The following is a 10657-nucleotide window of genomic DNA, read 5'->3' on the forward strand; positions in this document are numbered from 1 at the left end:
ATAAAATTTTACAATAACAGTAGTTTTTAAATTATTATTTATTACTTTGTTTATATTTTAGCCCTAAATTTATTTTTCTGTGTATACGGTAGCCTTCTAAGCCTAAATTAATTAACAAAATAATACCGATAATATCTGTTCTGGCGACCTAAAGCAAGTGAATATCATCGAACTAGCATCAATTAATAGCATTTATTGTTTAATTTGTTTAAATATTTTAAATCCATATAATCAATTAATTTACTTTACAAAAAGAGAGCTAAGCAATAATATATGGACGCGTACTATTATAAAATAAAATAAATAGGGCAGAATGCACTGCAATTATAACAACAACTAAAGTGTAAAATGAATAAAACCCCTGACAGAACGAGACATGGACTACTGGTGCTCCAAATTGCCAAGAATGTTCATGCACCTATGGAGACACATTTTGCAAGCCAGAACAATGTGAATTTACACCTGAAAGCTGTGACATAAACACTCAAACTTACGTCAAATACAATTCAAACTCCTGCTGTGGTTCTTGTCAATGTAATTGTCCAATTGGTAGCAAATTATGCAGTTCTGATCCTTGCCAATGTATTGCAAGTAACCGATGGTGTGATGGCATTAATGATTGCAATGGATATGATGAAATAAATTGTAATTTTACAACACCAAAACCAACAACAGGTATTTTATTTATTATCACTTATTTATCCCAACATGGTGGACAACTTAGAGATAAAACATTAGTGCATATACATTGTTCAGATCATAAACAAACTCTGGCCTAAACTCCAGGTCCAATGGCATGGCTCGCTGTAGAACCTAACCCACATAAACTATACTGTTTATTGTATATTTAATCTAGGCATTTATAATTCATTCTCTTTTTTCTTATTCATTTTGTTGTTTAGCCTATACAACAATTTCTGCAACGGAAATATCTGGTAGAAACCTCCCCCTTGTACCTAAGTTGCCAACAATTTGCAATTACAAAGGAAAATATTATTTAGGCGACCAAGATATGACAGATTCAGATGTAAGTGCATTATTAATTCATATAAAACTTTGTGGGTGATTGTTTTTCTGTATGGCTCCAATTTATAATCCATAAGTGGCCACTGGGTTGAAGAAATGATTATTCAGTGTCTCGCTAAAGGTGACAAAAATTTGCATATTGGGTAGCAAGTATGAACTGCTGAATTCCCTCATCACTCAAGAAAAGTTATGTTACTACAATAATTTCTGTACAGAGTCATTAAATTTGAATCAATGCTAAAAATCTTCAATTATTTTCCAGAAATGTACTAAATGTGTGTGTCAAGAAGGAGGTATTATGGTCTGCAACTCTAACAATTGCTCTTCAGAATGTACATTGTATATTGGGGATAAAATTAAAACATATGATGGATATGTTTATAACTATCCTACTTGTAACCATGTCTTAACAGAAGATTGCGTTGGGGGGACATTCAAGGTTGTAGGTAAGTTTAGCTAGTTACTATTTTGTGCTCATTTTGTTTTTATGGGTATTTATGTGAACACAAGTGTCTTTCACCAACCTAGCCTCATTGTATTGTACACCATTTACTCCGACTCAAAGCTGCTTTTTGTGAGTGGCAAGACACCTAAAACAATAATAGCAGCATCTAGCTTTGAACCTAGTTCCTCTGAGTATAACAAACTTTGTCCTTAAGTTTGGAGATTATTTTACAAATCTGTTTTTGTTTTCTAGTTTCTACAGATTGTCCACCTGGCCAAAATGAATACAACTACAGAGTTTGCAAACGAACTGTTATGGTGACCACCAGCGAAAAAACTGTAAAATTGCAAAACTCATGCTCCGCAATTATAGACGGAAACACTTACGATTGTGGAGCCTTTAAAACTTTATCACATGAGGCAAATAAAATGTAGGTAACATGAATTGGTGGGTGTTGGGATTATGGTTTCATTCTGGCTCAAATCTAAGGTCATCTAATGTGCTTCAACACACAGCCTTATTAATATAGAGTACAAAAGAGTTGGAAAGATACATACATACTCATAATATTCTATATTGACTAAGAGAAAGAAAACAGTTATAATCCCCAAAATATTTGCAATTAAGTTTTGTTTTCTTCTTTGAAAGGTACTTGTAGCTTCTTAAACAACATGTTTATTTTTTTAAAACTTTTTCAGGCACAAAACACATGGTTTTACTATTTCCTCAGTTGGGAATGAAATAATTGTGGAAAGTAAAGAATTTGTTGTTTTGTGGAGACCGAGAACCCAGCAAGTGCGTGTGGTGGTTAAACCGAGTACTCGGGGTAAGAATCTTCATGCTAACTGTTGAGTTGTAAGCACCAATTCATAGCAAGTGGTGTGCTGCCACTGAAGGGCGTGTGTTCTACTTTATTGCAATTACTTCAGTCCAGAGTGGCCTTTTATAATGAGTTCACAAAACTGTTAGCCATGTATTATAAAAAAATTATAAAAATAATACTAAAATAAACAGTAGTGTTATAATGAATATTTTTTCTGTACTGTCCTGATAATAAATAAATAAGTTATATTTATTTATAACATTGATCTTATACTCTAAAGTTAGTGTATTCATACACTTTATTTTTAATCTAGTACTAAATTTAACTTTTCAGGTAAACTGTGCGGTTTATGTGGCAGCAACAACAACACAAACAACAAACTAATAAAACGTGACAAAAATATTTCCAACAATGTACAAGAATTTGGAAACTCTTGGGCTGTGTCGGGAAAACAATGTAATATTTCAAAATGTGAAAATGAAACGTATAATATTTGTACACAAATAGGGTAAGTGCTTGGGAACTAGTATCTAATAAGCGTGCTGTGACTGTGAACGTCATAATAACCTTGGTCTAAGATACTTTGTTTTTCAGGTCCATTTTCCCCAAATGTCATGATTCTTTTTCGACACAAAAATACATGGAAACTTGTTTGGATTTAATGTGTCAGTGTAATAAGAGTAGCGTGTTACGAGACTGTGAGTGTATGGCAATGTCAGAATACATATCTACATGCCACAGGAACGCTGGTGTGGCGCATTATGAAAACTGGAGATATAGCCAAGGATGTGGTAATTAAAAAGACATTTGACATTGTTCTATATTCTATTGTAATTTTATGCAACATTTGATGGATTTTATTACCAATTCAGTGGTTAACATTTTGTTACAAAATATTTATATACATTTGTGTTGCTTGATTACACTTCTATTCCAGATTCTGTTGAATATTTTAGTGCAAAGTAACTTATATAACACATTTTGTATTTTTTAATTCTTTTGTAAACTAATTACTGATTGTTTTTCGGAAGAATGATTTTATGGTCTGGTGTTTCCCACTGTTTTTATTTATACAAAAAGCATGAGGTTTTTATGGCAAGCCCTTCCAGGAAACCTGAGATTAAGGTCACAATTAATTCATTTTATATTAAGTGCAACAGCAACAAGGACTTTTAAGTGCTGCTTTTACCCATAGCGTGTTTTAACTGTGTTTTTGCTGTTGATTTCCTTCTCTTTGGTTTTTAAATAATATGATTTTTTATTATGTTTAAAATTTTTTATGCTATCTAATTCACAAAATTACTAACAAATGTTTACCAGGATGCGAGTGTAAACCACCAAAAATTTGCAAGGAATGTGCCAGTGGTTGTCCTAAAACGTGCTCCAATATTATGCAGTATGCTAACACACAAGACAGAGAACACCAGTGTACTAAACCATGTATCAGTGGTTGTTTCTGCCCAGATGACATGGTTTTGGATGGTTTAAAATGTGTGAAGCCTCAAGATTGTGAACAATGTACGAAATTATTTAGTAAATTTGGTATATACTGCTGTTGGCTAAGGTGGATCCTCTTAGCGCATAATATGCTATATTTCCTAATCTTGTTATTAACAACTCTCTTTAGAGTCGCAAAGATATATTTAAATAGTTCCATATTTTTTCGTAACTACTAGGTGAGGCAGAAGTTTATAATTGGTACATGTCCAATCTTACCCCACCCCATTATATATTTATAAAGGCATTTGTTAACATTGTTTAATTTGTTTGTATTAATTTACCAGGTAAATGCCAGGGTTATGGTTCCACACACTTTACCACATTTGACAAACAGTCTTACACTTTTGAGGGGAATTGTACTTACATACTGTCTCGTTCTAAACCTCACATACACCCAAAATATGAAATTCTTGCTGATATAACCAATTGTGGTCAACCAGCAGCTAAATGCTTAAAATCCATTACTGTGAGGTTAAACTCAACGTATGAAATTAAACTCATGAAAAATTTGAAGGTAAAAAATGTTTGTGTTTGTTTTTATAAAAAAATATATACTTTTTTGAGATTTACTTAAAATAAAATTATTTGAAAAAAGAAAGGGTTTAGTTAACCTTAAAATAAAATACCTGCTTAACTAATTTTTAACTTTCTAATTGCTAGGTTTCTGTAAATGGAATTACAACTATTGCTCCTGTTGACATTTCAAGTGACATACAAGTTACAATAAAAAGTCAAGAGACATTACAGCTTGTCATAAAAAGTGTCAATATTATCGTCACTTATACCTATTTGGACAACAGTTTTACAATTAAAGTTCCAGTCACACGATATCATAACAAAACGGAGGGGCTGTGCGGTAAGTTTGTTATAATGTTATATAACTTGCGATGGTGTTAACCTGAGTTTTATTCTGTTTTATTCAACTGTAAGATTTTAAGGTTTTTAAACGATTTTCAATTTTTGACTTAGTTGCCAGCTTTATTATATTCGTAAAGTAACAACCATGTGTGAGGAGTATATTTCTAACACTGTCAAACACAGGGGGGTCGACAGAAAATAAAATAAGGCAGAAACATAATGTGGCATGGTTAAACATTAACAACATTTATCTTTGTGAATGCTTTTCATAAATAGGTAACTGTAACGAACATCCAAATGATGATCTAACTGAACCAGACGGTACAATTACCAACAACATAAATGAGTTTGGAAACAGTTGGAAAATAAACAACTCTAGTTGTGTCACCCCCTCTACCTTATGCACTCTGCCTAACTGCTGTGAACATAATGAGACTACAAGCCAATGTGATATTATTAAAACTGTCTTTAAAGTGAGTTTATATAATTTATTTCTGTGTTTTTAGGAGTATATATGCCTTATAAATAGATTTATTTTCTGTCAGTTTTGTTTGCATAAATAAAATTATTTTTGGTTGTCCAACTGTGTAATAGTTTAAACCTCATGCATTGTCTCAAAGAAAGACAGTCCTTTTATAAAATGCCCAAAGTTTGAAGTTTTATAAATAAAAAATGCTTTTTTTGTATTGCTGTGTGTCAGTATGATAAATTATAATGCATAAAGTTTTGCAAAAAACAGCCTGTTAAAATTGCTCTTCCCAAGGAATGCCACACCATGATTGACCCCACATCTTATATCAACTCCTGTGTACACGACACATGTAATAACAGAGGGCCATGTGATGCAATAAAAGCATATTCAAGGGATTGTAAGCAAGCTGGAGTTTGCATTAAATGGCAAAACAACATGCTACAATGTGGTGAGATCACTTTTAATATTATTAAATACTTATTTTTGACATTTTTTTTAATATATATGTTTAATATTTACTATATTTTATAGGTTTAAAATAACTTTGTATTTATCACATTTTTAATATTTTTTAATAAAAATGAAAGAATGATCTTTTAAAATGTTTGTGTTAAATTATAATTTTTGATTTTATGGAATAAAAACCAATGTTAAGTATTGTAAAATTGGTTCTTTGTTATGGTAATTTTAAACCTTCTGTTATAGCTTACAAATGTGCTGCACCAATGGTGTATGAAGAGTGTGGTACTGTCTGTAATAAGTCATGCTCCTCGGTACAAAATAGCGGCGATACTTGTTCTGAAAATGGGGGATGCAAGTGCCCAGACAAATACCTTTCGCACCAGGGTACTTGCAAAATACCCACAAATTGCAGTAAGTGTTTTGCGCTAATGCAATAATTGGACAGCTCTGGTCCAAATCCTCATGGTCTACTTGACATGTTAAATAGATTGAATGCTTACTACTGAGCATTTTTTAAGCTTTTTTACATGAACAGAATGTGTTTCAAAAGGCGCCACTGTGGATATTCATCTAACCAACAAAAGAGTGTATCTTTTAGATTTTTTTAAATCCTACCAAATAGTAAATAAACGGCTATTCTACCTCTTATATTTTACCATAGCGTGTGCAACATGCCCCCCTACACCACCACCCGTATGTCCCAGTCCGTACCAGAAATTAGTTAAACAGGAGGACTGTTGTGGAACTGTCAAGTGTGTGTGTCGACCATGCCCACAACTACCAACATGCCCATTCGTAAGTTAAACATTTTTCTTTATTATCTACACACCTTGTTTAAACGTGTTTAATCATTGTCTACTAAAATAAACAAAGAAAAAAGGTAAACTAACGGTTGTACAACAGGCATATTTTATAGGGAAATTAAAAAAACAGTGTGATAACAACTTTTTCTCGTTTCCCAAGAATAAACAAGTTACATTTGTTCATCCATACAGTGTACTTTTTAAATTGTTGGCTTTTAATTTCAGCGTAATTAATAAAGATACTGTTTTTAGAACCACAGTCCTATAGACACAATATATGACCCTACCTGTAATTGCCCAGTTAGAAACTGTGTTCGAAATTATTGTCCAAATGGAAAACCTGTAAGTAATCATATACAATAGGAGAGATAATTACTGTGTGTTTTGTTCTAATCTAGTGGTCACTTATTTTCACAGTTTTTAGCCACATATTAAAAAAATCCAAAAAAGTGATAAAAAAAAACTTTTTTAAAAAAAATTAAAAAAAAAATTATTAACTACCTAGTTAAACATGTAGCTCACAATAGGTATATAATACAGTTTTTATAAGTTGGTATTAAATGGGTGGTAATTTTAATACACCTCTAGTCGTTTATTTACAACAAGCATGTTATAAAACAACTGTTGTTGCTCAGCCATGGAATGATAAATAAGTTACATCATTTAGGTTGGTTCTACATGGAAAGTTAACAACTGCACAACTTGCAAATGTGAAGATGTAAATTTGGTTACTTGCGGGAACAAAACCTGTCCTAGTTTTGATACCAACTGTCCGATAGAATATGTTGAATGTAAGTCTTTCATTGTTTAATGCTGGAATACAGTTATTGTTAAAAAACTCTTTTACTTGAGCAAGTTTTCATTAACTAAGTGGTAAACTTATATATAAAATTTTACCCTGACGTGCAAAGATAAGTGTCATGAACTAATTCAGTTTATATTATGTTGTTCTGCTACTCTAGTCTAAATGTGATTTTAAACAAATAGTTTGAAGCTAGAAATTTAGAGTGGTAAATTTAAAATGTTTAATTTGAAGTTGTTTTTCTAAGCTATATATTGGTTTTATATGATTGGCCACAAAAATAACAAAATGACAATTTTTTAAACAGGGGATTCGGAACACTGTTGTAAAAAATGCAATGAGCCTAAATTAGAAAATTGCCATGTCAAAAACGACACGGCCATTTTATCAGTTGATGATTGTGAAAGTGTAATACCTGTTTCTATAACAAACTGTTCTGGAAGATGTACTTCAAACTCAAGGTTTTATATTAAACTTAAATATTTTTTGCCTTATCATTCAATGGTTCGTTTCTTATTTTCTTGCCAGAGACAGAAACACATAGCTTTTACTGTTACAGGCACGTAGGTTGTTTTGGCAGACAATGCTACCCCTTTGATCATTATTGGGTTGTCTCAATTAGTTAGTTATACAGCTAAATGTTGTTGTTTTTTGTATGTAGGCTTGGAGTGTTTATAAAACAGAACATCAGTGTGTAATATCTGACATTGTCCTGCCACACAAAGTGAAATAAATGTAATTCATTCAAAATCTGTTTTTCAAAAACAGATATGTCAAAAACAAGCTACAAGTGGATTGCCAATGTTGTACGCCAAAGCAAACCTTGCTGTTAAATATTCAAATGAAATGCACAAATGGAACAACATACACACACAAACATACCCAAATTACTTCATGTAAATGCTCCAGTAGTAATTGTGAAACAATGCTCTACTAATTTGTTAAAATAATGTCAAATTGGCATAAAAGAATGTAAATTAAAATTACATTATGCCCAGAAAAAGATTATTTATATTTTGCCAAAATGTAAATAAGTTGTTTTATTTGCACTGTATTTTTATTGCAATGATTCGTAATCATGTGTACCACCAAATAAAGGTCTTAGCGAATATATATTTTTTACAATTGAAAATATATTTTCGCATCCACCCTCGTTACTAGCGCCGATGGCTGGCGATTCGAGAGAGTCTGGCGATTTTCTGACGTCACTTCCTCCATCGGCTTTGGCGCGAAAAGTACAGTTTTCGCGTAAACTATTCGCTGCAAATTAAACGGTGGAGATAATTTTTGAATATGTATGAATGTAAAAATGAATATATTTTGTTGCAGGAATACTATTAGCGTAGCAATAATAAAACAGCGTTTGTTAAGGTGTTATGCGACTATTGTTAAGGGCATTTTGAACAAAAACTGATTAAAACAGCCCAACAAAAACTGATTAAAACAGTTAACAGTTAAATATTACACGGTACACAATTACTTTGTAGAAAAATGTTGAAATAAAACCAAACTATATGGAATACAGAGGCAGATATAACATTAGCCAATTCCTTGAAAAATTCGGCATTTGCGTTAAAATTGTTAAAATCCAATGTCTGTTAAACGAAATTATATTCTTTCCTGGGTATTTTCCTCTACTTTAATTGCGTATTTACGCTACAACTATTAAATTTATTTTTTAACTTCCCGCCAAACAGAACAGGATACCAGGCGATTTTACGTTTGTGTGTAAATCCTTTTGTCAGTCGGCCGACAATCGCTCTGTCTCATCGGCAGCGCTTTTATCGCCCGTAGTGTGAACCCACCTTAAGGTTGGCAGGAGTTACTAACGTCTTTTGTTGTCCCGGTGTCGCGGAAAACTGGTTCCTATCACAGATATAATATATACTAGATGACACGCAACTGTCTCGATTGTTGTCGCCGTTTGGAACAACCGCCGCCATCTTGATAAGGTACCCATGCAACAGAGTGGTAAAAAGTTACGAGTTCGTGTGTTGCTTTGTAAACGTTATTGATAGTTAAAGATAAGATAGATTTTTGAACACGTTATTGAAGTACGTTAGTGGTCATATAGATCCTTTTTCGTCGAACAGTTGTTCTTGGCTTTGTTGGGCACGTTAGTGACCATATAGATCCTTTTTCGTCGAACAGTTGTTCTTGTTCTTGTTGTTGTTGCTGATAGGGTGATTTTTTTTCGCACTTATCTTAATTTTCAATTCTAGCATTTATTCTTTATTCTCTTGATTGAACTCAAATCGTAATATATATTTATAATTTTTGGACTTAATTTTCAGATTTAAAACCGCATGATTAGCGATTAATTAACGATTACTTTCCTCGTGTACTTTACATAACGGAAACACTGTCTGGAACACAAATCTGTCAAAATGCTAACATCGGTTTACATCGTAAAATGCTAACATCGGTTTAGTACAGTTTACATCGTAAAATCAAAAAAGACTGTAATTTCTTTGCTAAAATGAGGTTGGTACTTACTATACTCAGCACTGCAGAGATGGAATATTTAACTGCGGATTATTCAATGGCCATTTTTGGTTGTGTTTATAATAGTAATCATTAATTTCCTACGAATTCTTAAATAAAGACAGTTTTATTGAAAGGTATCCCAATGTTTACATACTTTCACTTTAGCAGCACTAGCATAGCAGCAAAAATTTGTGGTTAACTACATAGGTTAATGCTGTTACTTAAGTTAGGAACGTAGTTTACGCGAAGACTGACATGCACCGATATTTATCTCTGCCCTGTTCATTGTAAGTCATATTGTGTTGAGTATATAATCTATTATGCAGAGCAAACCTCAAGGAAAGCTTAGAAACTGAAAAGATGGTTTTCTATGCACAGTGTGATGAATTCTTATAGTTGTGTATTTATTTTATGTCTTAGCTGTGTATTTCCTCTATTCAGAGCGCGATTTATGTTTTATTCTATGTCTATGTTAAGTTACAGAGCGTGAGTTAATTGCTATTACCGCATTCCTTCGTTTACCGCATTCCTTCGTTTTACATTATTGGCACATTCCTGTATTTTGCGTGCTGCTGTTGGTTGGTTAATTGCGTGGGCGTGACGTTGCATTTTATAGCTTAAGAATAAAATGAGTTGCTTGTGGTTGAGTTCGTGAGCGGTCTTACTTTTGGGTCTAAAGAAGAAAACGCTACACTTCTTTCTGGCGTTCCTGGGTGGGCTCAACATGGAAAAGATGGAAGCAGAATTCGCGAAGAAGTTTGGTGAACTTCAAGACCATTTCGACGAACGTATTACGAGAGTGTATCGGAGTCTGACCGATCGACTGGATCAGTTACCAACGAACAGGAGCGAAAGGAGGACTAAATCCGAGAACGTTGACGGTACAAAGGTTAGTGGTTTCCCTGTGCGCAAGGACGTCGTTAAGTTGAAAGAAACGTTAACGGTACTGTCTGGTGGGCGTCTAACGGCATTCCATGAA

At 33.0% G+C, this 10657-nt stretch overlaps 1 protein-coding gene and 1 long non-coding RNA gene across 2 annotated transcripts in view; both read left to right on the forward strand.

Moving 5' to 3' along the window:
- The first annotated feature begins 339 nt into the window (after positions 1-339).
- Positions 340-8304, forward strand: LOC100183402 (von Willebrand factor-like). Its single transcript, XM_018815782.2, has 18 exons — positions 340-675; positions 903-1027; positions 1289-1472; positions 1724-1901; positions 2170-2297; positions 2628-2802; positions 2889-3085; positions 3615-3812; positions 4079-4308; positions 4455-4650; positions 4929-5125; positions 5416-5572; positions 5830-5997; positions 6248-6381; positions 6642-6731; positions 7057-7180; positions 7499-7652; positions 7960-8304. Exons 2-18 carry the CDS (start codon positions 1013-1015, stop codon positions 8126-8128), a joined length of 2694 nt encoding a protein of 897 aa, XP_018671327.2. The 5' UTR covers positions 340-675; positions 903-1012; the 3' UTR covers positions 8129-8304.
- Positions 8305-9492: 1188 nt separating this feature from the next.
- Positions 9493-10657, forward strand: part of LOC113475098 — a 2525-nt gene continuing 1360 nt past the window's right edge. Inside the window, exons 1-2 of the long non-coding RNA XR_003396840.1 lie at positions 9493-9761; positions 10005-10567. This is a non-coding gene — a long non-coding RNA (uncharacterized LOC113475098). The remainder of the gene's footprint in view (positions 9762-10004; positions 10568-10657) is intronic.

Source organism: Ciona intestinalis, unplaced genomic scaffold, assembly GCF_000224145.3.
Source record: "Ciona intestinalis unplaced genomic scaffold, KH HT000102.2, whole genome shotgun sequence".
Taxonomy (NCBI): domain Eukaryota; kingdom Metazoa; phylum Chordata; class Ascidiacea; order Phlebobranchia; family Cionidae; genus Ciona; species Ciona intestinalis.

Bases quoted from the DNA above. Each gene is read 5' to 3' on its own strand.
- LOC100183402 (XM_018815782.2), top strand. The intron at 1,473-1,723 runs GTAAGTTTAGCT...TTTGTTTTCTAG, and splicing joins GGGGACATTCAAGGTTGTAG to TTTCTACAGATTGTCCACCT. The intron at 7,181-7,498 runs GTAAGTCTTTCA...TTTTTTAAACAG, and splicing joins TCCGATAGAATATGTTGAAT to GGGATTCGGAACACTGTTGT.